The sequence below is a fragment of the Chanodichthys erythropterus genome, chromosome 16 (genome assembly GCF_024489055.1).
Source record: "Chanodichthys erythropterus isolate Z2021 chromosome 16, ASM2448905v1, whole genome shotgun sequence".
Taxonomy (NCBI): domain Eukaryota; kingdom Metazoa; phylum Chordata; class Actinopteri; order Cypriniformes; family Xenocyprididae; genus Chanodichthys; species Chanodichthys erythropterus.
The window spans coordinates 3,310,952-3,338,306 of NC_090236.1; the positions used below are offsets into that span (position 1 = coordinate 3,310,952).

General features: G+C 36.8%; 1 protein-coding gene across 3 annotated transcripts; it reads right to left on the reverse strand.

The window, feature by feature from the left end:
- Nucleotides 1-1,187: 1,187 nt before the first annotated feature.
- slco5a1b (solute carrier organic anion transporter family member 5A1b) lies at nt 1,188-27,267 on the reverse strand. Of its 3 annotated transcripts, XM_067362688.1 has the most exons (23): nt 27,037-27,267; nt 23,497-23,547; nt 21,875-21,988; nt 21,585-21,675; nt 19,062-19,179; nt 18,498-18,807; nt 17,215-17,547; nt 17,096-17,136; nt 16,311-16,636; nt 15,728-15,814; nt 13,139-13,218; nt 12,965-13,029; nt 12,358-12,570; nt 12,008-12,205; nt 10,700-10,847; nt 10,516-10,589; nt 8,814-8,891; nt 8,099-8,218; nt 6,485-6,651; nt 4,803-4,856; nt 3,149-3,213; nt 2,652-2,725; nt 1,188-2,564 (listed from the first exon to the last, which is right to left on the reverse strand). In XM_067362688.1, the coding sequence occupies exons 1-23, from the start codon at nt 27,110-27,112 to the stop codon at nt 2,493-2,495; spliced, it is 2,955 nt and encodes a 984-aa protein (XP_067218789.1). In that variant the 5' UTR covers nt 27,113-27,267; the 3' UTR covers nt 1,188-2,492. The 3 variants fall into 3 exon arrangements, 2 of the variants coding, with proteins under 2 accessions (XP_067218789.1, XP_067218790.1); XM_067362689.1 differs by lacking the exons at nt 1,188-2,564; nt 2,652-2,725; nt 3,149-3,213; ... (6 more) ...; nt 12,008-12,205; nt 12,358-12,570 and having other exon boundaries at nt 12,975-13,063; XR_010891914.1 differs by lacking the exons at nt 1,188-2,564; nt 2,652-2,725; nt 3,149-3,213; ... (7 more) ...; nt 12,358-12,570; nt 12,965-13,029 and adding an exon at nt 13,035-13,063 and having other exon boundaries at nt 15,703-15,814.
- Between the last annotated feature and the right edge of the window lie 88 nt (nt 27,268-27,355).

The window sequence follows — 27,355 nt, forward strand, 5'->3', positions numbered from 1 at the left end:
TGGATCATGCTAGTTTTTCAAACTTGTGGGTCCGGGGTGATTTGTGCCAAAGGGCCTGGGTTAACTTATGATTATTTTAAACATATTATTAATTTGTAATTGTACTCTTACGTTTTAGCAGTTAAACTATATGACATTCTTGATTTTAGACCATGTAGCAAACAGGTATTTTCATCTTCAGAAAGATTTTTCTTCCTCCCAGATTGCATGAGAACTGTGACTTAATGTGGAACAACCTCTAAGTAGGCTTTCCATAGCAAATTATTTTGTCTGAGATTGATACCAGTTATCTAAAAAGACATGGATAAATAAAAAAACAAACATTTTCTTAGGAAAAACTAAAATCTGAATGTTTATTCTACTGAAATCTTACTGATATGTCACTTGCATAATAATTTGGAACGCGGTGTATTCTTATATGTTACATAATTGACAAACAGCGTTCTATGTATGTCAACAGGAATCTATTGCCAAAGCCTTTTTGCCTGAAATGATTCACAAATATCATATATTGTGCATTTTTCCCAAAATATGACTTGGCCTATTCCAACAGTTTAATAGGGTGACAATATCTAAGTAAACCTGAAATGAGAAATTTTGTATTGAATTTGTCTTGCTTTCATATAGCATTACAGTTCATAACATTAAAATGTTCTGTTTTACTTCAGAAATGACTGGCACAATTTACCCCATCGCATTCTCCCCAAAGGCACAACTTACCCCGCACCAGGGGCAAGTTGTGCCATGAGACCACTTTTTTCCCAAGAGCTATTTCTGAAACAATTTATTTCAGATCCAAAGTTATTGTTCTCAGGGATGCACCACATCCTGAAATATAGGTACATTCTTAAGTTGAAGGCATTACTGCCATGGACTCACTTTAAAGTCACTTTAAGTAAAAACTGGCACAACTCACCCCACTTTCCCCTATATATGGTTAAAGTGTGATCTCTAGAGTTACTGTATCTTCTAAGAAAGAGCATTTGCTATAAATAACATCTGCTGTAACTGTTGTTTCTGAAGACCGTTAGGCTGCACTAGCTCAAAACACCAGTTTTCACCAATGCCAAATAATAATAAAGATTAGTTACATGATTATGTGCATTGATAAATTATGTTTGCACATGTTTGAGTATGGATGTGCATATATACATGAACACTCAGGACACTCAGGAATATGTGCTTTACTTCACAGACACAAAAATTTATTATGGAGCTGCACAGGATCAAAACAGCTTTGGTTATTCAGTCGCAATACACACTGATAGTCTGTTACTGTTGAATTTAGATATGCACAGACTAAACTTGGTCATACAGATGAGCTTGTTAGTAATGATCAATTTTATCAATGGGGGTTTAACAACGATTACTCAAATAGTCAATAAAGACATGTTACAGAGAAACCGAACCATCACACAGAATATTTTTACCACTTTTTTTTTTTAATCATATCACTTTTACAGCATATCCGCTAATGAATCCAATGCAGATAGCTCAGGAACAGCCTCCTATGTTTACTTGTTGATGTATGAGCTGCTATTTGGTTCAGGCTACATTAATATCTGTATTAAGAGACGAATTGCATATCCACATAGAGCGTCAGGATATGTAGAATCTAATTCCTCTATTTCCTTTGATGGTTCTTATTAAAATGAGTGAATGTTTATTGCTCTTGTGGATGTTCACTGATCTGAACCTTATTCTCATGAAACTTCTCAATAACAGCATGGAGATCAGAGTGTAGTTTGCCAGAATCAGGCAATAACAACTCAATCTTTATTTGTTTATATTTTCTATGCACAAGTTTGCTGTAAGTTCATAAAGCACAACTGCACAAGTTTTGCATGCACTTCTACTTGCTATCCACACTTTTTTTGTGAGCAGATTAAGTTTTAGTACCAAATGAAAGTGGTAGTTTTAGTCTTGTCATAAAAGTTCAGGTCAAGTTGAACATCATGATTTAATGTTTTGATTCATGAATGACTTAAACGTTTCCTTGGCTTGCAAAGGCAGCATTTGTCTACTCATGTTCTTGGTATAAATCTCACATGCAAGATGTTTACGCTTTGTGTGGGTCTCTGATAATCAGAAAAACAGTTGTTGTCACACATAACCCGTAGAACACAGTTCTAAATCTTAAACAACAAAGCACGTACAGATAAATTTAATAAATTCAGGTCAAATTAACTATATATTTAGAACAGATCTGGCCTTAGTTGAAATTTATGTGTGATATGCAATAGAAACAGCAATGATAACTGAGTAATTAATATCTGAAATGAAGAAGAAAATTGTGAAGTAAAGAAACGATGAAGAAAAATAAAATGTCCTTTCATATTCACACAGAACTAAAACAATACACAATTCCTAATTACCACTAAATATAGTCCAATCATTTTACAGACAAAATAGTTTCTTTAGGACATATATCTTTTCAGAAATGGGATCAGAGTTTATATACAACCAAGGGAGAGAGAAACAGAAAGGAAGTATCACTGTGGCAGGACTTTGAGAATAGCGTTCACTTCCTCAGCTACAGTCGTCAGTGCAAACTCAAACTGATCCTGAGGAGGGCACAGACAGAGTATGTTTCAGTATGTAAAGATATTGTGTCTTTTTCAGTGTATATGTGTCTATATGTATGTACGTACCTTGGTCTGAACCATGCCGGGTCTCTGGTCTCGCAGGTGTTCCAGTGTAGCAGCAATATCAATCTCTTTTGCACCTGTAAAGTATAGAATTTGGTATCATATTTATATCAGCATTTACACAGACTGTGAATGAAAATTCACAAAAATGAAAATTCTCTCATCCTTTACTCACCTTCAAGTTGTTCCAAACCTGTATGAATTTCTGTGTTCTGCTGAACACAAAAGAAGACATTTGGAGGAATATGGGTAACCAAACAGTTGATGGACCCCATTGACTTCCATAGTAAGGGGGAAAAAAAACTATGGAAGTCAATGGGGTCCATCAACTGTTTGGTTATTGACATTCTTTGAAATATCTTCTTTTTTTGTTCAGCAGAAGTAAGAAATTCATACAGGTTTGGAACAACTTGAAGGTGAGTAAATGAAGACAGAATTTTCATTTTTGGGTGAACTATCCCTTTAACACCCACTGATAGCTAATCCTTGTCTTTCTTTACCTTTGGCCATTTTATTCAACACCATGTCAATCAAAATGTACGTCCCAGTCCGTCCAGCTCCGTCGCTGATGGAAAAAAGAAAACAGCAGCATAAAAAAACAATAAAAAGCCAAAATAATTAAATGGGTCCTATAATGCCCCTTTCACAAGAGGTAATATAAGTCTCTGATGTCCCCAGAATGCGTCTGTGAAATGTCAGCTCAAAATACCCCACAGATCATTGATCATATCTTGTCAAATTTGCCCCTATTTGGGTGTGAGCAAAAACACGCCATTTTTGTGTGTCCCTTTAAATGCAAATGAGCTGCTGTTCCCGGCTCCCTTTCCAGAAGAGGGCGGAGCTTTAACAGCTCACGCTTTGGTTGCTCAACAACAACAATGCTGGAGAATCTCACGCTGTCAAAATGACGATCGTCAGAACGGTGCTCAGCCTTACATTGTTCAAACCGGAGTCGGACACTAATGGAGAGACTCAGGAAGAAGTTACAACTATTAGAAATAAACTGAACGTTTCTGAATGGTTTGTGGATAAATTGATGTAGTTGCTGTGGAGTTGATTCAACTCATCGACTAGCATGTGCCGTCATTTTAATCTTTTGTGCAAATCCAGCATTGATTTGACCCTCATTTGTGAAGCAGTCCGGTGTAAAATGACAGCATGGCAACAACACTCTTCTACAACAACTTTTCCTCTTTTCTAAAGCAGAAACACGGGCAGGGTTTATGTAAATGTTACGGTTAGTGATGTCACTAACCCGTGAAGAAGCTCGTTGTAGTCCCTAGCAACCATTTGCTGTAGTCCTTAAACAGAGGATTCGTCTCCCTTTACATTGAACTTTGAGCGTTGTAACATTGCAGACGTTGTTTATGCTCTAACAGCAACATTACACACTAACTGAAGCTAAAAAACTGAAATCATAATCAACCACCCCTTTAAACACACTATGACATATTACAGATACTTTTATTTTGAACTGGAAGTATCTGTTAGCACTGTCAGACTGATCTGTCGCAGAACTCTTTTCAGATTTTCCAGTGTTGGACCAAGCTTTTAACCTTTGTCAAAATGTAACAACTTGTTCTGCCTCTCACATGACTTGGCTTTCCAGCATACATCATCATGACAGCATGAGCATGGAAAACAGCCAAACGTGTTTTCTTCCAACCATCTGTCTTTTGCTAGTTGCGGCCAGCACATGAAATTAGTGTAGCAAACACAGAGATGGTGAGTATGTGCGCAACATTAAATGAGGTTTGCCAACATATAATGCCATATATATATATATATATATATATATATATATTTATATATATATATTTTTTTAATTAAAATGCATGCTGGTAATATATATTTCGTTTTATAGAGAGGTGCACGGATGGCATTAAAAAAAATAATAAGTAACTAGATAAGACAGTTGGGTGTGCGAGTATGTGCAGTTTTCATTGAAGAACAAAGCTTTAAAGTTTTATCAAATTATGTTTACTTCAGGCTTTATTTAACTCATGAATTGAAAACCCCCCATTATATAACCCCATAGAAAAATCTCGATGGAATACACTTCTTGCATTAAATATTTTAAATTTGACTGAAAAAGAGCCCATATATCAAGATATATTGAACAGCACAATATTTGAGTGAGTGTTTTTTACTTGCCTGCAGTGAACAATGACAGGACAGGACCTTCCACGGTAGCATTTGTTTACTTTCCTATTGGAAAGAAGACATGCACACAAGCATAAACACACAGACACACACGCATACACACAGACATATGAAACTTGTAAAGAGGTTTCAGATGCAGCTAAATTAGCTAAAGAAAAAGATGGAGTACTGATTCCATTTCGTATAATAAAAAAAAAAATGAAATATACACAACCGTTCAACAGTTTAGGGTCTGTAAGATTTCAAAGCTGCACTTATTTGATAAAACAAGAACAAACCTCTTCCGGAAGCTCAAACGTGCTGCGTAACACACGAGAATGAAACTCATTGGTTACGCAGCACGTTTGAGCTTCCAGAAGAGGTTTGTTCTTGTGCGTCATTATAGGTTGAGCTTCTCTTTATGTTCGCTGATCAGTGTTTATATGCGAGTAAAATAAAAGCGTAATCAGATAAAGTGAAAGAAAATTTGGTCTGAACCGCTCGATTCATATGGATTAGTTTTCTGATCACTTTATGAACTTTTTGAAGCATCAAAGTTTCAGTTGCAAAGACAGTCTATGGAAGGAAATCTCAAAAAGATCTTAATTTGTGTTCTGAAGTTGAACGAAAGTCTTACGATTTTGGAACGACATGAGGGTGAGTAATTGATGACAGCATTTTTATTTCGGAGTGAACTAACACTAATATTTGGTGGAAACCATGATTCATTGATTCATTCTTTGATGAATAGAAAAATTAAAAGAACAGCATTTATTTGAGAGTGAAATCTTTTGTAACATTATAAAATGTCTTTATTGTCACGTTTGATTAATTTAATGTGTCCTTGATAAAAAATAGTATTTCTTAAAAATCTTACTGACCCCAAACTTTTGAACAGTAGTGTAAAAAAGTTTTGACATAAAGATTATTATAAAAGATTTGGGGATTAAATAAGATTAGTTATGCAGGACAAATCACTCATAGATGTTTGTTTGGATCTGTCATGTTGAAGACTTTCCATTGTCTTCTATTGTTTTTATACTGTACTAAGCTAACAATATTTTCTATCCCTACTCAACCTAACTCTGATACAAACCTCTCTGCACTTCATTTTTTGTTTGAACATTATTCTATTCATTTATTCATTACTTTTTAATTAATTAATCTATTTACTAAGCTGTTTTGATCAGGACAATAGACACAACCTGACCTACACAAACACACACAGTCACATTAGCTTCAGGCATGTAACTGGTTTACACTCATAAACACTGCTGCTGGTTTTGTGCAGATCAGCAATAACAGGGGCGGGGCCAGGAACAAAACAACAATTCTGACTGGAGAAAAACTGAAAATATAAGAAAGACCGAGAGAACAGAGAATTGTGTGTAAGAGGGGAAGTAAAGGAGGAAATCATAGGTCAGAGATTAGCAGGTAGAAAGGTTGAACAAAGATCAAGGGAGGAGAGATGTTGAGGGAGTGGGCTGGTATCCCAGGGTGCAGTTGGATGCAGAGTCGCAGTTGTCAATGATCACTTTTGTGACTATGCAACTGGAGCCAGTGAACTAGCTGCACGACCACAAAAATGACACTGGCAACCGCTCAGGAGCTGACACACACACACACACACACACACACACACACACGCTTGCACAATACCCAAACAACACGTGCACACGCTCTCATAGGCGCACCTGCGGAAGTCGAGCAGGGTTTGGCTGGTTTCGGGCGTTCGGTCGTTCAGCCAAGTGTGATAATGGAACTGTGTGACTGTACGAGTCTCATTAGTCTGCATGTTTTTCAAGTAAAAGCTCCGAACCAGGAAGTCGTCACACCACACATGCTCAGAAACCAGATTCACCTACACAAACACACATATGAGGAAAAAAAAAAGAGTAATGTCTTTATACCTAACAGCACCACACACAGCAGTGCAAATATCACTAGATACAGAGGGCAGAATAAAGGAATATAGTCACTGTTTTGTGTTCTGCATTTGCATTAAATTGCAGTTATTTTTTACATGAGACCTTAAAGGGATACTCCACTTTGAGACATTTCTCAAAATATCTTCTTTTGTGTTCCAGAAGAAATAAACTCACATTTTTTAAAGGACATTAGTATGAGTAAATGATGATAGCATTTTCATTTTTTGATGAACTATCCTTTTAAGTCTAAAAATTACACTTTGTATTAAAACAATCTTAAAATTTAAAAAGCAAGCAATACGTTATGCCTCTACAAGGAGCGCACACAAAATGAGACTCATGGTGAAAACTGCCTGTTTTTAAATGCACTGTCCTGTTTTTTTTATTTTTTTATATATAATAACTGTGCATATAATGGCATATAATCACACATCCATTTTACAATATGAATTTACTCAATAATAACTGTAAATTGCAAAATAGTGAGCTAACTAGTGGCTTTGCATTTAAGACAACAATCGTAAACATTTTGAAACAATTTGTTTATTCATAGCCTATAATTTCAACCGTTTCCCTCTTGTATTGATGCAGTTATGTTAAATTATTTATATGTTTTACTTACAATACATTATTTATTTTTTAATATATTCTTTACTTAGTTATATATTAATCTGTTCCAATCATACGTCATATTTATAATCATCCACAAGACAATGTAATGGCAGTGAATACAAAAACACATGATCAAAAATACCAAGAAAAAAAAAGATCACTGGATTTGATCCATACCAGGTCCCAGAATTTTTTTTGTGGACATTTTATTTTGTTAACACGAGACATTTATATTGTGTATATTTAATCCACAATCCATGTCTGTTTATTGCACCAGTATATTGAGAGGAATTTAAAAATAAAAAGCGTTTATAAATGTGCTAACTTGATGATGTTTTATTAACAAATTTCGGGAGGTGCATATTCAGATAATTAACCTAATTAGGCACAAGTGGAGTTAATCAACTCAACCAATGACAAGAGGTTTTGACATTTGACTGTTTATCAGCATCCCTCCTCCATCCCATCTCCTCACTTTGAGTTCTATCTATTCTTACCACAACCGGGGGGAGTACTCTGGGTTTGGGCCAAAATTCCGAGCTCGGAGCCCTCCCCCTGGACAGCACGCCAAATGCGCTTATCCTTTACTTAATTATGTGTAAATGTGAACTCGTGAAACATCAGAAAACCTGGTTTGATCAAATTCAATCTCTTTTCATGCGATTTTGTATTCACTGCCATCACTTTTGTATTCTACCACCAAAACAGCAGAACAAAACCCCGCAAGTCGCCCTTACTCTTTGAGGAGAAAATTTGTGTGTACGGTACCTCATAAATGTGATATAGGTTGGAGCCTTCGTCGGGCCAGTAGTGGTAACACTGTTTCACACCGTTCTCAGAGAGAGGAGTCAACATGACAATCACCACACACCCGCTCTCCCAGACCATCTGCAAGGGAACACAAACAATGTTACACACACACACTGCATGACCATCTGCAAGAGAACACACACATTACACAGACACATACTGACTGTACACACTCTTCCTGACCATCTGCAATACAACACACACACACACACACACACACACACACACACACACACACACACACACACACACATGTTTGTTTTTGTGAATTGTGGGGACTTTCCATAGACTTCAATGCATTTTACACTGAACAAACTGTACATTCTATCCCCCTACCCTGCCCCTACCCCTAAACCTAACCCTCACAGGAAACTGTGCAAACTTTTACTTTTTCACAAAAACTCATTCTATATGATTTATAAACCCATTTACATTGTGGGGACCGCTGGCTGGTCCCCACGATGTAGGTGAACTCAGGTTTATATTACATCATGGGGACATTTGGTCCCCACAATGTAATATAAACAAAAGCACACACACACACACACACACACACACACACACACACACACACAGACCTTGTGCTAGAGAACACACAACCACACTCTCCGACATGATTTACATGACAACACAAACCATCTATGTCAGATTACAAACAAATAATTCAGTTTACCTGCCAGAAGTCAGCCACGGTGGAGGGCAGTGGGCCCTGAGTGGCGATGTACGCGGGGTTACGAGGGTCATGATCCATCTGAGAGAGAGAAAACACACAATAAACCTTTCTGCATCACATGCAGTCTGGCTGTATGTGGTTTAAATACGATATATGTAAATAATACTACAGAATGGGCAAACAGAACTCAAAGAATGAACTGTGCCATTTATTTGCATGCACAGTCTGATTCCCAATTCACTTATGCAAATCAGCTAATGCTGCCCATAACATCAGTGCTGCACACAATTTGTACAGTGCAATTTCTCATATTGCAGGTTAGTTCTGAGTGTTAGGCCGACTGCTGAATTTTCTGTTGATAATACTAATGCTGTGTCCGAAATCTCATACTGTATAGGTACTACATTTGGTTTAGAACTCTTTAAAAAAGAATGTTCTATATAGAATATGAATATGGGTAGTATGAACGAAATTCAGATGTACTACATTGCCATGTTGTCACTGTCACGTGACCTACGGCATCAGTTGTGTTGCTTCACTGCCATTCACAAAATCCTCTCCCGTAGCCTCATGGGATAGAAAAGTGTTCTTCGAATGCACTCTAGTGTATTATGTCATTTTTCACCAAATACTATGCATTCGGATATACTTTGTTGGTGTATTGTTTTTCGGATACTATATAGTACACTGTTAACACAAATAAGTTGGCAAAATGTATTCGGGTTGAGGTAATCAGTTACATACATTTTTTTAAGTAAAGAAGTTCAATGTTTAAGTAAGCAGAACTGGCAGATCTAAATTTTGTACTCATGCATTTTAATTGCTCTTAAATTGAAAAGTTAATTCTTACATTTAATTTAAAATGATCATGTAATCTCAATAAAACTATAACTAGCCAATTTAGCCAATGCTAATTGGTAATATAATACTCCGATAACATTAGCATAGCATAGCAATTGCTGAAAGAGTTCAGCAATAAGGAACATTCAACATATACCTGTTCTCAAACCAAGCTCATGCTCCACTTGTCACCATGATAGTAACCCCCCCAAAAAAACACATAACAGAAACATTACATTAAAAACTACTAAATCTCCCACTTAACATTAATCATGCACAAAAACATCATATAACACTTAATTTTAGCATTTAATCTCCCTTTTGAGTGCCATGGCAAAGCATGCTTGAAAATAGCCCAGTTTCAGATAAATTTAAGATTGTCATAGATCTCAAAACAGTGAAACAATTCAGATTACTTAAAATGTGTCAGTTTCGTGAACTCAAACGAAAAAGAAAGTTCTAAATACTCATAAAATGTAATTTGATTGTTTAATTTGAGTTTGCCCTACTCAAACCAATTAATTATTTTGAGTGTTAGAGTTTACAGTGTAGTGTATTCGATTATGAACAGCATAATAGAATAACATTAACTGTGATGGCAAATAGCGCTGAGTAACCTACAGTTAAGTGTCTTCCTTAAGGGCACAGTGGTAATAAAGCAGGTCTCAGTCGTTTGCATTAACTGGTCCACAGACAGTTAATCAATGCCTTCCATTCAAAGTAATTTACGCTAAGTATTTTCTACAGTTGCAGTCACCCTGGAGCAACCTGGGTTGAAGTTTCCTACACCTTGTGGTTTATCCAGTTTGTGATGTAGTGTGTATAGTGCAGTTTGAGCTATAGTTTGTTGCTTTTTGCTCACGATTGGGCTGGCATTGATGTAGTCCGAGTTGCCTTGATTGTTCTCCACCTTCATAGTTATTCTGCAATGATCATCTAAACAAAAAACACAGATCTTATTTTCAAATCTGAAAAGCTCAATTACAGTATGGAAATGCATGAATACACCAATGGTTACAGAACATAAATAAATATGTACGACTCACAGGCTATGACTGTGCTTATGCGGTTTTTCTTGACGTTGCCGTCTCTCTGGCCGATGGTGGTGGCATTGGGCTCGGCCTGGTACGCACAGAGAGCCTCCCACTCTGACTCCAAACGATTCTTATTTTTCAGGTGGTCTTCCATATATGCCTACATAGAGGAACATACAGGATGTTTACTCATGTCTTGCCTTTAACCATTAACCCTGTAATGAAATGGAAAATGACCCAACCGTTCAAAAGTTTGGGGTCAATAAGTTATTTTTTTTTAAAAGAAATTAATACTTTTATTAAAGGTGCATTAAAGTTATTTACAGTAAAGATGACAGTAAAGATATTTACAATGTTACAAAAGAATTCTATTTTTATATATGCTGTTCTTCTGAACTTTCTATTCATCAAGGAAGCCCAGTTTTTAAACTGTTTTTAACATTGCTAATAATAAGAAATTCTTCTTTGAGCATCAAATCAGGTATTTGAATGATTTTTTAAAGATCATAAGACACTGAAGACTGTGATGCTGAAAATTCAGATCTTAATTTTTTTTTTTTCAAATAGAAAATAGTTATTTTTATATTGTAATATTTCACAATATTACTGTTTTTCTGTATTTTTGATCAAATAAATACAGCCTTAGTAAGCATAAGAGACTTCTTTAAAAAATGTAAGAAATTACAAAAATAAAATGTTATTACAATTTATAAGTTTTAATATAATTTTGAACTTAATTTTAAGTTATAATTTTAAGTTTATATTTGTGAGTGAAGATTTTAGCTTTGCCATGACACCATGGCACCATGGCAATCAATAAATGTGTAACGTTTATGCTCTGTTTTGGTATATTTTCATTGTGTTTTGGTTCTGTTTTCCCTGTTCCTGTTTGCCTGTGTTCCCTGTCATTGTTAGTTGACTTAGTTTTCTAGTGTGTGCCAGTTTGTTCCCTTAGTTAGTAATTATGTTGACCTGTTGTTTATTTAGTTACGTCATGGGAGTCAAACTAGCACAAACACACTAAACATCAACGCAGAACAATGAACTGAGGAAACAAAGGACTTAAAAACACAGGACACAGTTTTTAAGCCCTTTGTTTCCTCAGTTCATTGTTCCGTGTCATCGATGTTTAGTGTGGTTGTGCTATTTTGACTCCCTATTATTCTCCAGTGTTTTCCATAGTGGATTTATTATTATTAAAAGATTGTTTTGTTCTATTCCTCGTGATCGTGTGGTTCATTACAGCCACCATAAATGAGACAAAATGCACCTGTATTGCATTTTCAAACTTTTGTGGTGTGTGTTTGTTTGCGCATGTACCAGTATCATGTGACCAGTCGAGATGTCCATGTTGGAGTGAGCGGGCTCTTCGCTCCAGGAGGAGGTGCTAGTGCGAGCAGAGGGGCTCGGTATTGGGCCGTCGCTCAACTGAGATGACACGCTATTTATACGAGAAGAATGAATAGGATCCGGCTTCTCTACAGGAGGCTTCACTGCCATTCGCTGCCTACATAGTTCCTAGAGAAAGATTGAAATTTCATATATCAAAGAAAATCTGAAACAAACAGCTCTACCAACACACACACACACACACACACACACACACACACACACACACACACACACACACACACACACACACACACACACACACACACACTCTTTGATACCTGGTAGGTAGCAGTGGCATCAGTGGTGGTGTCAGAGCCAAGGTTGGTGAGCTTCTCTTTGAGTTTGTGATGAGAGCGGTGACGCAGACAGTAGACCACACTGGACGCCAGCAACACTCCAGTGATGCAGATGATAGAAATCACAGTCAGAATCAGAAACTTCATAGACTCAGAGCGACTGTACTTGGTGGGAATCTGATTCAGTTTACTCCACTAAAGAGAAAGAGAAAGATGAGATAAAATTCATTTCTTTCAGGTGATAGAAATTTGAAAGTGCATTCATTTTCTAAAGTCTCTGCCTCAAAACCTTCTTATGATTTTATTAGATAAACCATTGACAGTCTTCAGAGTTCTTGCAGGACTTATGGGCTTCATTTTGCAAGTTCTTTAGAGAATTGGTGTTTTTTAAATTTCTCCACATGGTTCCACCAGTGTGGTGATCTGAGGAACCCCAAATGGTGCCTCAATTTTCATTTTTACAGTGATTTGATTAACAATAGTTTTTATACATTATATTTGATACATTACAGAATTGTATTTTATTCTTTTAAAGTATTAACCTGGAAAGAGGTGACAATGAGATGGACAAAAGTAGAAAGAATCTTACATCAGTGACTCCAGCCTCCACAATCTTGACTTCCGCTTCTTTCTCCAGTTCACTTTTTTGATGGACTGAAGAATCAGAATCAGAGGAGATCTCATAAGTCTGAACAGAAACATTCATGAAAGAGCTTCTTGGATCTTGTATATCATGTAATTAGTTAACTCTTACTAAACTAACCTGCTACATTAGCCACATCCGTTGTTGTGATGTTCTGAGCGTTTGGACGGACCTGAAATGTCACAGCTGGACTAACAACACTATACAAATACACAAACACACAACAGCTTAATTTTGAGGAACCATGTTGGTGTCCAAAAACACTAAATATACCCTCAGATAGTGTTTTAACCATAAAATTAATAAATACAACTGGCTCATTTAAAACCAAACAGTGATCCATTAAATTAGTCTTAGACCCTATACCTGTCTGAACCTTAAAGGGATAGTTCACCCAAAAATGAAAATTTGATGTTTATCTGCTTACCCCCAGGGCATCCAAGATGTAGGTGACTTTGTTTCTTCAGTAGAACACAAAAGATGATTTTTAACTCCAACCGTTGCCGTCTGTCAGTCGTATAATGCATGTCAGTGAGAACTTCGTATATAAGAGACAAAAAAAACATGCACAGACAAATCCAAATTAAACCCTGCGGCTTGTGATGACACACTGATGTCCTAAGACACGGTTTAATTTGGATTTGTCTGTGCATGTTTTTTTACTCTTATAGATGAATGTGACGAGCAGGGCGGGCGAGAGCCGTGAGGGAATGGCGCGAGGCCGGTGACGCGAGTGATAATGAGCGTCACCTGCGAGGCGTGCCGGCCTCGAGTCTCTTACGGAGGAGCTCCGGAGGCATAAAAGGAGGAGCGACTACAATGAAGGACGAGAGAGGACCAGGCCTGGTTCTCGCCTGCCCTGCTCGTCACATAGAAGTTCCCACTGACATGCATTATACGACTAGTTGGAGTTAAAAATCATCATTTGTGTTCTACTGAAGAAACAATGTCACCTACATCTAGGATGCCCTGGGGGTAAGCAGATAAACATAAAATTTTCATTTTTGGGTGAACTATCCCTTTAAAGTCATGATATAAAGGAGTAGCAACAGACCTTTTCTTTTGTATTGTGAAATACATCCAAACAGGGCCTAAAATTGACACTTGCAAAGTGCCAAACACAAGTAAAAATTGATGTTGGTGAGTATATGAAAGTTGGCCGGTAACATTATTATTAATTTTAACAATGCATGAAAGTGAACAAACATGAACAATGCTTGGGACAGCTGACAGGCCTGTGCTTCATCATCACAAAAGTTTAAGCCTTGAAAATTTAAATATTCAAGAGCAAGAAATGCAAAAGAGAGATCGTTTTGTTACTTGCGCACTGTGTGGAAAGTTATGTGTGCGCATCTTCTTACACTTCAGTTGACAAATTCACACAAAATTATGTAAAATAGCGAGTTTCCTAGCAAACATACTCGGTTATGTCTTAAGTGAACGTAAACAGTTGAGAAAGTAAACTCATGTGTACAGTATCAGTACATTAGATCCGTGCATTCAGTCTTAATGTGACAGCAGCCTAATATTCCTTCTGCTGTCTGTTTTTAATGTTAATCAAACAAAGGACAAAGAAAAAATCACTCACTGCTCTTGACTGAATAACTTTTGTAACTTTAATAAGGATTGATTAATAAGGATGTTTATTTATACAGTGAAGATATGCAGTGTTATTTTACATTTGCTTACTTTAAATTTCTGTACTTTTTGCTTTTGCTTGTAATTTGACTATTTGTTCTTATTTTATTACTGACTGTTTATATGAATTTAATTATGTTTTACATTTAAGTTAGGCTAGTAGCTTTAGCTGTGATATCAAAACTGGAATAGAGAATTGAGAATTTTCACTGGAATCTATAATATGTTGGTGTCATTACTGCCTGTTTTTGCAAAAAAAAAAAAAAAAGTTTCATGGCCAGTAAAAAATATTTATGGCCGGTACATTTTCTTAACTTACTGGCCATTGGCAGGTGTGGCAAAAACTTTTAGGCCCTGCATCCAAGTGAAAAAAAGACAAAAATGTAGTGCAGGGACTTGATTCTATTCATTGGTCATTGATTGGATGGTGGGTGGGGTTTAAGCAGACTAAAAAAAGGTGCATTCACGCGTCCTCGTAATTCCTGTAGTTACGAGATTCCTGCTTGTAAAAAGCTTTCACGTCCTCGTAGAGCTCGTAATTACAGCTTGTACGGTGAGAGTTTTCTGAAAGCTCCCAGATGTACCACGTGGCTGCTATACCACCTAACCGCTGTAGATTCATTAGGCGGTGGTTGTGGTGCCATAAAAACGCATAATTCCCAGTCAAAGGACATGAACAGCTCCTAATACAACGTCACGTGTTGTCATCTCAAGATTTCGGTAAATACGAGGGTGCGTGAATGCAGCATAATTTGAGAAGTCCGGCATACACCAACAAAAAGACATCTGTTGTTTCACCAGAAGATCAAGTTATGGTATTTTAATGAAAAATGATGCAGTCAAAATTAGTGTGTGTTTTTTTTTTTTTTTTTTAAACATGAATTGTTCACAAAAAGAGCAAGATAAAAACATAAAAATAGATATACTTTACTCAACTTAATTTCTGAGCTTACAATATATTTTAAACCCACTGTGGCTTTCTTTTTTGCAAGTTATCCTGATTTAAGGAATATTAATAACATACATGAATCGAAGGAGGCACACACAGACACCTGCACAATCATGACTCACGAGAGCTCTGAGAAATCCGTCATTTGAATCTTCGCTTTACGAGCCAGCAACTCCATCAGACGCAAACCCCTATCAGTGGAAAGATTCCTGAACCAGAGAGAAAGAGAAACTTTAAACGAGATCTTGGAAAGCTTTTGATTCTGGTCAAAGAATTATAATAATTATAATAATTAAGAATTATAATAATTATTAATTATAATAATAATGTTACTTGAGCATCAAATAAACATATTAGAATGATTTCCAAAGGATCATGTGACACTGACGACTGGAATATAATGAAAATTCAGGTTTGCTAGTCCAGGAATTATTACATTTTAAACAGAAAAGAGTTATTTTAAACTGTAACAATATTTCACAGTATATCATTTCATCCTGTATTATTGATCACATAAATGCAGGCTTGTTGTGTGAATTTTCCCCAATGTTCATAAATGCCTATATTTGATATTTTAACAGTATTGCTCTTGTACTGATTGAATGCTTTGTCAATAATGTGTGGAGAACAGACCAGACCATTAAAATACACTGAATTTAATTGAAAGAGAAGTAAATAAAGAGAGGGAGAGAGAGAGGGTCTTACTCTGTGTCAGTAATAATGTATCCGTAGATGTCATTTTTAGCGTTGCTCTGAACATCCAACTGAAGATCCTCTACTTTCATGTTCTTGCGGTGTGGTGCAGGGTTTTCCTTCAGGCCAGAGGAGGGCGCTATAGCTGCTGCCTGCACCCAGCCCTCTACCTCCTCCACTCTCTCTATGGCCTTTTTCTGCATCCCCACCTCCCGGTGTGTTGTTCGGCTACGAACCGTCTCTACAGACACTCCCCGGCCCTTATCAACAGGCTCTGCTTCTGGGCTGGAGGTTTTATCCAGATACTCCAGCAACTTTCCTAAAAAGCCCACTTCCTGCTAAAACAGGAAATAAACAAGAGGAATGTAAATCCATACATAAAAGAAAATGCGATGCATATTTGTTTTAAATTTAAATAATTTTTATTTTAGTGAAGTATAATTCAACATTCAGTCAGTCCCGGCAGGAAAATCTGATACACACTGTCAAGCTGGTTTTTAGAATATTAAACTAGATTGACCGAAATTTTGAAATCATGAATGGTTTGAATTTGATTATCTTTTTGTTATTTCAATTTTATTGTTATTTCAATTTTTTTCACTAGGTAAATTTTACTTGCTCACCGATGGCAATATTCTCTGTAAAGCTGCTAGTAAACATTTTATGCATAATATTTAAGTGTAACAACATTTAAAAAAAAACTGAATTCATTTTATGCAGATTTAAAGAAAACTGGACAGAAAACGTCTTGCGTATTTGCAAAAAGTATGTTTCTGACCTACTAACACTAGTACTACCTTGTTGTCCATGGTTCTCTTCTCCTCTACTGTCTGTCCCTCTGAAAGAGAAACATCATGATAGTTATACATGTTCGTCTGTATCAGTGAAGACTTGGATTTGCTTCAGATGATGTTACCTGTCACAGGCAGGATGGTTTGGTCTGTCTTTTGAGTGACAGATGAACTTTCCTCATCCGCCTCCCTCTGTTTCTGAGCACTGTCTTCAGGGGTCTGATCCATTGCATAACTCTCAGGATGCTGGTCCTCATATTGCATGACTTCTGCCTCGTACTCGGGATGCTGCTGTGTCTCCAGGTCTCTGGGCGTCTCTCCCTGACCTGCCTGCTGTTCCACCACCTGCAGAGCATCTGCGATAAGAACAGCAAGCTTATCCAGATCTGCTGCCTTTAGACTCTTCACATCCACACTGTGTCTTCCCACGTTCTGCAGAACTTTCCAGATGAAGGATTCTGTGAGAAAGTTTTTATGGCAAATTTGAAATGAATAATGACTTAACTCTCTATTGCATGGAAATATTAAAGCCGCAGTCCGTAAGTTTTGCCTCTTTGTCACCATCTCTGTTTGAAACCTCCAATTGCAGTTATTTGCAGAATTATCATCTTTACGTGGGTTTACCTCCTCAGAGCGGATGAATCTAATGTTTGCTGTCAGTCACCACATCGGTGTGGATACTGTACTTCGGAATCACAGATTGTACATCTTGGAAGTATGACCAAAATAAGATTTTCACTGGAAAATGTCATCTGAACAACATGTCTGTAAGTAACATGTCTGCCACTTTTGTTCTGAATAATTGAGAAAAAAGCATTCAAATAAATCGCGCTGCCAATGATGATTAAATCTAACAATCACTTAGCTTGGATCATGTCAAACCATGCAAATTATTATTATTGTCATACTTTGTTCTTAAATATTTAATGTTAATAACATCAGCATTGCAAAGACGAATGCTACATGCTCGAATTTCCTGTGGAAACCCACCAGTACCACCCGAATTAGGAAACATTATCACAAGCTTACCGTTGTGAATCGGGCTAAGGTAAAGAGATGATTATGTCCTTGCTTTAAAATTGATTTTGGGCCATTTTTAACCCAAAAAAGTTACGCACTGCAGCTTTAGAGAACTGTTAAAAAATGTTTTAATAAATTTTCTTGCATAAAATGGACCTCATTACTTAAATCAAGAAACTGCAAAAAATAATATAGGTAAAAATATATATATTTTGTAATACTGGACAGACTGACAGACTTGGGTCACTGTCTACTGTTGTTGTATGGAAATTCTGTTAAACACCTCATTTTGCATTTCACAGAAAGCCATACAGGTTTTAGATGACACAAGTAAATGATGACAAAAAAGATGAACAGGTGCAAGAAGGAAGAGAAGATAACATCATACCATCCACTGGCGTAAGAGAGTCACTGGCAGAAGATTTTGTTGATCCATCTTTTAAGAAGAGCCGATCCGCTCTGGATCTTCCTCCCAGATCAGGCTGAGGTGGTTTGTTCTTGGAAAGATACTTCTGAAGAGCGGCCACGAGCAGGTCTAACCCCTCTTGCTGCTGGGGAGCTTGTGCCGCATCGCTCTGGTATCGGCTGAGGTCGGGGTAAGACTTTGATTGATAGGGCACCTCTGGAATGAACTCAGGAGGGGAGGAGTCAGTCGCAGGGCGTGCTTCTCCAGGGCGATAATACTGAAGCTCCGCCCCCTACACAGGATGAACATTTAAAACAGATTAAAACTAAAAGATGAATATACCAAATTGTCAATTTTCCTATTCAGCCTGCCATGTTAATAATTTTATATATAACTGGGCCTATCTAGTTTATATTAATTTCATGTTTGATTACTTTTATATGATAAACATTTTTGTTTCTGTGTTGGGTCACCACATGATGCCCAATGTAAATATCAGTCCTGAGGCAAAACTACGGCCCTCGGACACACACACACCTTGCTCACCTTGTGTGCTGTTTTTGGTAGCAGTCCCAGGTGCTGCAGGTATTTCAGAGTCTTCCTAACCCCAGCCTCAGATGATTTCATTCTCCTGTCTCCAACAGCAGTTCCATAACCCTGCGGCCTGTCGGAATATCAAGATATAAGCCATGACTGCACAAATCCTTTGGCGCTAGGGGAATCATGAGTAATTATCAAAGGTAATTGCATTTTGCATCCTCTGTAAAGCTGATTTATATTTTACAGATTTAACTTAAATTTACAGTAAAAAACATATTTCATTAACTGATATAATGTTAATATGCCAACCTATTGAACTACTAATATGTATTTTGTACTTTTGTAATACACTGACAACCATCAAAAAAACTGGTGGTTGTGAAAAAGTTGTTGATGACATGATGAATCAAAACTCATCTCAAGCAACTTTTCCACAAGCTGAGAAAGTAAATACTAATATATAAAAGATGCACAGTGTCATTCACACAAACACAAAACACCATCATGATAACACACATGACACTAAAGTATGCAATAAATATTAAGTTAACAACATTAGATGTAACATAAAACCCTAATGTACATAACTGATAAGAAAAATTACAACGAAAGCACATCAAATGTGAAGTGTCACGTAGGGAATTCTGGGAAAGTCAATTCATGTTTTTTAATTGTAAATTATACAATGATTTGTTCTTTTTCACTTCCAAAACTGTAAATTTAACAGTATTTTACTGCAAAATTACATTAAATGGTTAGATCTATTACAGTTATTCACTGTATATAGTAAAAAACTTACAGTTAACCAATTATCGCATTTTTACCGTAGTATTTTTACAGTATTTTACCATTAAAATCATAATCATTTTTTAAATGTGAATTGAATTGAATAAACTGTTGCTAGCCAGAGGAAAGTTTTTATCCAGAAGTTGCCCTTATATCAGTTATGTAAATGCCTTAAATTAAATCGATATATAGCGCTAATATTAAAGTGGTGAGTATAGTAGATAATTTAGTTTAGGAAGATTTTGATAAGAAATGTTTGAGTTCATATTATAATCTCTGACTTTTATTTGCAGACTGGTATTATGGCAAATCTGAGCACAGTGTGTGAGATTATTGATCTTTTACAACTATATAGGAGACACATTGATATTTATTTATTTATTTTTGCAGGGGAAAAATCTAAAAAGTAGGAGATTTAAGCAAAAGTCTCCATTTGATTTACTTTGAGATATTAAAGTCACCATAAAATCAAAATTGACCATTTCTATTTTTTATGGAATATTGCAGAGTTTATTATAAATGACTTATCCATTGCTCATCATTATATATATATTTAAATCCATATGCTCTTGTAATCTTTAATCACAAACAATAACATTCCCCTCATCTCTTCTCTTATGACGTGTCCACCGGTACTAAGGCGGGACAATAATCCCTCTCGTCCAGCAGCCTGTCACTCACATGAGATCACAGCAATTAGCAAACAACAACGATCCAATTAATTCCCAATGAACTATATCAAGTCCCGCGGCCTGTCCTGCATTATTTCTCATTTGAGAAGCCGTTTCACTCAGATAGCAATATGAAAACACATTTGCAATTTCTATTTAAAGGATTAGAAATTTTCTGATAATTTACTCACCCCCATGTCATCCAAGATGTTCATGTCTTTCTTTCTTCAGTCGTAAAGAAATGAAGGTTTTTGATGAAAACATTCCAGGATTTTACTCCACATAGTGGACTTCAGTGGAGCCCAAACGGTTGAAGGTCAAAATTACAGTTTCAGTGCAGCTTCAAAGGGCTTTAAATGATACCAGATGTGGAATAAAGGTCTTAGAGAAACCATCGCTCATTTTCTTAAAAAAATTTAAATTTTATACGTTTTAACCATAAATGCTCATCTTGAACTAGCTCTCTTCTTCTTCTCTATTTGAATTCCAGCAGTGTAGACGCTGCTAAGTGTAATACTGCCATCCTCAGGTCAAAGTATGAACTAAACTGTCATGTACAATGTGCTAGTGCAAGTATATAACAATTAGTTCAAACTTTCAAACCTGTGGAGGGCAGTAATACACTTAGCAGCATCTACACTGCTGGAATTCAAAAAGAGAAGAAGAAGAGAGCTAGTTCAAGATGAGCATTTATGGTTAAAACGTATATATTTTTTAAATTTTTTTTTTAGAAAATTAGCGATGGTTTCTATAGATAAGACCCTTTTTCCTCGTCTGGGATCGTGTAGAACACTTTGAAGCTGCAATGAAACTGTAATTATGACCATCAGTAATTTGGGGTCCACTGAAGTGGAAAAATCCTAGAATGTTTTCATCAAAAACCTTAATTTCTTTTCGACTGAAGAAAGAAGGACATCTTGAATGACATGGGGGTGAGTAAATTATCAGGAAATTTTAATATGAAAGTGAACTAATCCTTTAATCCCGACTTTAATAAAATATCCTATTTGTAATTTTTCTTTCCTTTGGCTAGAAGTGAACAAACTTACTGGCAAATATTAGTGTTTTTTACCTGGGCTCTGGTAATGGAAGGGAAACTTTGCGTAGTTTGGAGAACTCGTTTGCTAAAACCTGTTGAGTGACGTCATCTTCCCAAGACAGCCCTGCAGAACAGAATCAAAGCAGAATATACTGACATGTGAAATTAGCTCTGGGTAAAACACCACACACTCATCTTACATTAACTGTCACACACACAGATTCTCTGATTTGATCCTCGAATACTGAGGAGCTCTAGGAGCAGCCGTATAACCATGGCGACAGTGATGTATGCAGTTGCTATGGTGACATTATTGCACCTACCTCTGTGAGCCAGTCTCTGAAGCAGCATGCGGAATCTCTGTACCGTTGCTGGCGTGACGTCGTATGTGTAGACTTCTGTTAATGGAGCAGCCTCGCAGCGGCCGAGCATGCCATCTACAGAGAAAATCAAATCAACAGCCTCTTCAGACTGACAATTATGTGCACACTTCATGGTATGTGTGTATTTTTGGATCCATTAAGAGTCTCAGCTTATTAGAGACAGTAGCCAGGGGCAACTGAGACAGAACCAGCTGGAGTCCTCGACACCTGCCTGATAGTAAGGTCACACCATGTGTGTGTACGCACAGCAAATTATGTTCACATCTCTATTTTAAACCCGCAAGGGAGGAAAAAAAGCATCTCTCTATGCAGTCAATTTGTCACTCATTACACATGCACAGAAAAGAGGTCATTTCGGTATGTAAATGACCTCTGTTATGATGATTGGCTAACCTCTGTGCATATGTAATGAGTGTCTGTATTAATACAGTAGCAAAAAAAGTCTGTTTAATTCTTAGGGTGAGAAAGAGGGAAGAGAGTAGAGGTAAAAATATATTATTTACTACTACTTACTACTTTTGGTGCAATCATTTTTTATTAAAAAGTGGGCTTCAAGTAAAATATCAATTCAATAATGGTCACTCTTTAGTTTTGGTTCCAATTCTCACTATTAACTAACTTTTAACTATGACTTTTGCCTCAGTAAACTCCTAATTACTGCTTATTAATAGTTAGTAAGGTAGTTGTAAAATTGATGTATTGGGTAGGATTAAGGGATGTACAATATGTTCATGCAGAATACGGCATTAATATGTGCTTTATAAGTACTAATAAACAGCCAATATCCTGGTTAATAGTGAGAATTGGACCTTAAACTAAAGTGTTACCTAAATAATTAACCATAATATTTATTTAAAGATTTTTGTCTAAACTATCCATTTTAAAATATTAGATTATAGTCCTTTGTTTTAACTCAAGGATTACATAATGTGACAATTTTTTTGCAATGATGCCAGACTAAATAATTTGTTATGCATAATCTTATTTTTTGTTTTGTGTTCATCAAGTTCCATATAAAAGGAGGAAGTAATCAAATAAGATAAGGAATAGGAATTACTACATATTTATTTAATACATATTTATTTAGTTTATTTATATATGTTTATGATAATGTAAGTTTTCATTGGATTTCAAGACAAATAATTAAATACCATTATATTATTACTCACACCCTACACGAGTAAGAAAGTAGGTTAAGTCTGATTGGCTGATACTGCCTCAACATGTGAATGTGTATAATTTTAATTCATATTACTCTCTCATTGACGGCAATGTAGTGTGGGAATATATCCTGCCAAAAATAAACTATTAACTTTTCGGAAAGGACAATTCGGAATGGTTGCTAAGCAACACCAAAAGTATATTAAAAACAGCATGTGTGTTTGTTAGGGTGAGAGTCTGTATTTGTTGTGACATACCCAAAGAGTTAAAAGGCATTGTATTCATGATAATGATAGACACACAATCACACAGCTGCCGAATTCAGATGAAAAAAGTGAGTGCTTGATCAAACGGCATGAGCTCTACAGAGACTACATGTCCCGTGTGTGTGACTGACTCACCGTTAAGACAGACTTCATAGTTCAGACAGAGACCATCCTCAAACAAGCAGCCTGACAGAGAGAGAGAGAAATTTAAGAATTAGAAATAAAGGCCAGTTCACACCTAGAATGATAATTACAATATTGTTGGAATAACATTGAAAAAAAAACAAAAAACAAAACACTGACAGCCAATCAGAATCTGCCTGATTTTAAAGAAATTGAGCATTTAAACCTAGTATAGGTTTGGACGATAATATAGATATGCTTAGTTATCTTTATAGATGTGAATGGGCCTTAAAATTTTCTGTGTCATTCCCTGTGGCAAGCAGGGCGAGGCCAAGAGCCGTGGGAACAGAGCGAGGCTGGTGGCGCGAGTGATAATGAGCATCACCTGCGTGCCACTCCGGTCTCGAGTTCCACGGAGGAGCTCCGGAAGGATAAAAGAAGGAGTTGGGAACCAGCAAACATTCAAAATATGCTTTAATGTCGAAATAAACACTACAAAACGAAAGTAAAGTGGCAGTCCCTCATATAAAGTATATATAGTCCCTCAATAAATGTCCCAGGCCTGGTCCTCTCTTGTCCTTCACTGTCGTTACTCCTCCTTTTATAATTCCAGAGCACCTCCGTGGGACTCACATCAGTTGTGCCATGCAGGTGACGTTCATTAACACACACCCTGCTTGCCACAGGGAATGACACTCAGAAAATATCTGACGGATATCACTAAAATAGGTGTCCTGAAATATCACCCCTCCACATTTTTTTAGAGATATCAACCATGTCTCAAACTGCTCCAATTTGGCCCAGATACCAAAATCTGAACTGAAAAGAAGGAGAACTCAAACATATTTCATCAAATTCTATCTGAACTATGCTGCCCACATTAATAACATAGATTTCTCCTTTTACTTTATTTCAAAAATTTTAGCAGAAACATTCGAGACAAAGTTTAATCTGTGAAGAACTACACTAACCCTCCTGAGCTATAAAAGAGCACATAAAACTCGATAAAACTTTCCTCTAAGTTGCTCGGTCTCAGCAATACAATGGTATCTTTGTATGGTATAAGAATAATGGTCTAATTCAGGTTTTAGAATAGGGGTGTGGCTAATTTGTGGGTAAATCTGGCAAAAGAATGGCTAACATCCTTTTTACAGCAGTTTTTAATTGCTCCAGTGCTTGATATCCTCATCATAACAGCTGGGAATTGTTGTCACTATTTTCTTAATCAAACCTGCTGGGACAGGTGGCATCTCCGCTCAGTCTCATCTCACCTGTGTAAGTACCAAAAACTGACTAACAACAACCAAAAACATCACAAAAGTGTGTAGCTGTTATGAGGTATTATGGGACTCACTGCAATGTGTTTGACATTCACACACATCATTCATAGTAAATTCTGCTCACACAAACCCCCACACACCAAGTGTCTCAGCAGAAAATAGCAAATTCTCAGCCTCAGAAAATCTGTGTGTGGGGTTTAACAGAATCTGTCCTCATTTACTCATGTCTGATTAACAAGCTGTGAATTGCTTCATCTTGTCTTATCTAATTCTTCTTCACGTCATCTATCACTATTTCAGCTAAAAGATTGTCCAGATTATACAATAAAATTCGAGTACTCCTTAAAAACTAATTGATTACAATGGACCCTTTTCAAATAATCTGCGAAATACAGAGTGTATAATGTTATCTTTCTAGTTCATTTAATATTACCCCTTTACAAACACAATTAAGCCTAAGAATGACATACTTTGAGAGTAGACATTAGTAGACATCAAAATTCTCGCTGTAAATGCGAATACATCAGGGGTTCAAACGTGCACATTTCTGTTCGTGATTCGCTATTTCAAAATAAAAGTCCTGCTTTTGCTGTTTAGACGTTCATATGTTTTGTGTTCAAGAAATTACAGTCACTTTAGAATTTTGTTCGTAAAGTAGTGGTCAGATATAGCATGATAGGACCTTCTGAATTAAATATAGAGTTAAATAATGATTGGATCACGTTTCAAAGAGTAACAACAATCACCCTTTGTAGGTCATAATCATAATCATTTAGAATTAAACATACTGTTTACTTGATATTTACTTGACTATAATAATATATAATATTTAATATATAATGCATGCTTGCCTTGTTATATTTCTATTAAAACCTCTCTGTTACTATGGAGAGCAGTTTGCATGCTCAGTTTTGGGGGAGGCGGTGTGACTCTGCAGTCACAGATCACCAGAATGATGGTGGACAGACTGTCTCCTCACTGACATCCTCTCAAATGAACCCAAAGACCCTTATCTACTCAAATTATGAGCCGCAGAGGCAAAATTTCTGTGTGACCATGATGTCAGCTTCTGCATGAGGCAAGGTCTGAGATTTGAGTGCAGATGCAATGTCCAGTTAGCTTTATGACCGAAGTGTTTCCATAATTAACTGTAAAAAGATGAATGGATGGACAGACCATAAAATCTGTTAACACTGAAACTGCATTCTTTTTAAACTGTAACTTGTAGTCATCTCATATCAGACATATAAACATACAGTTCTGCAAAGTAGGATACTTCACTTTTGAAAAGGAACTCATTTGAATTCCTGTTTTCCTGTTTGAGCCCTGACCTTTTGACTATATATATATATATATATATATATATATATATATATATATATATATATAGCCTATATGTTATATCGGTTTATAATGCGAAGTGTGTACATGTGTATGCTTGTGTATGAGCCATTCATGCGGTCTAGAGCAATCAAGTCAATATGAAATTAACATCCTGAAACCTGTTGCCATGGTTACAGTTGCTAATGACTGACAGGATGACCTTTTTCTGGGCTAGGTTTATGAATCACACACAGACCCCGTATAAACTCTATTATTGTGGCTCATGCTGTGAGCAGGGGCGAGCTGTAATCTGTGATGCTTCATTTCCTGTGCTGCTGCTGCTGCACTGACTGCAGACAGAGGCCCTAGTACTAAACACACAAACCATTATCTGATGTTCAGTCTAATCAGACGATTAAATAATATAAATTATTCTATGCATTCGCCAAGAGAACTGAAATACACAGGCCGTGTGTCTATTATCGTCTCTCCAGCTCCAGACCCAGTTATGTAATGAGCGAAAGACCAGTGTAGAAAGTCCTACAGCTTCACATTAAGGCACTTGAAATCATTTTATGTGGAGAATTAAGCTATTTTAGAGGCTATAGCTACTTTTTGGATCAACCTGTTTTGTATTTTTGCGTAATGAAGCTTATTTATGATATTCCCTTCCCCGTCGCTTTCTTTATTGGCTCAGTATTGGAAGATCCCAAGCATCCGTGCATCCACCCGCCAGATAAAACTCTTAATCTGCTGAGAAAATGCACAGAGAAAACGTATAGCCATCCGTAACCATCGAAAACGACTCGGAAGACAGACAATGAGCTCTTATCAGCGCGCTAATATAGGAATATATTATCTACATGGCGCGCGCTTCATCTCGCCCTTTCCCTACGGAAACACGAGCGCGCGCGCGCGCACACACACACACACACTATAAAACACTTACCGAATTTTCGATCTGCCGCGGAGACGAGACTGGCCCGAAACGCAAGGATGCCGAGAAACAGGTGAAACGATTCCATTCTTCAGATCATGCGTCCATGTCACCTGCGTGTTATTAATCCATTCCAGCAGTGTATTTCCTTGTTTCCGCGAGGTCTGGTGTGATGGGGAATGGATGGAGACGGTATGAAGATAGAGGGAGAAATGGGAGAGAGCGAAAAAAGAGAGGAAGAGACGTCAATCGTACGCAAAAGCTGTCAGTGCTCACCGCAGTCCGCGCGCCGCTAGAATCAGCACTGAACAGCGACCCGCCACTGACGTCA

What these genes read in the sequence shown, in the direction of transcription:
- slco5a1b (XM_067362688.1), bottom strand. Translation starts at nt 27,112, where the DNA reads ATGGAATCGTTTCACCTGTTTCTCGGCATCCTTGCGTTTCGGGCCAGT. An exon ending in TACATTATTACTGACACAGA is followed by an intron (nt 15,815 to 16,310) that starts GTAAGACCCTCT and finishes TCTCTGGTTCAG; the next exon opens with GAATCTTTCCACTGATAGGG. An exon ending in ACGGATTTCTCAGAGCTCTC is followed by an intron (nt 13,219 to 15,727) that starts GTGAGTCATGAT and finishes GTATTTGTATAG; the next exon opens with TGTTGTTAGTCCAGCTGTGA.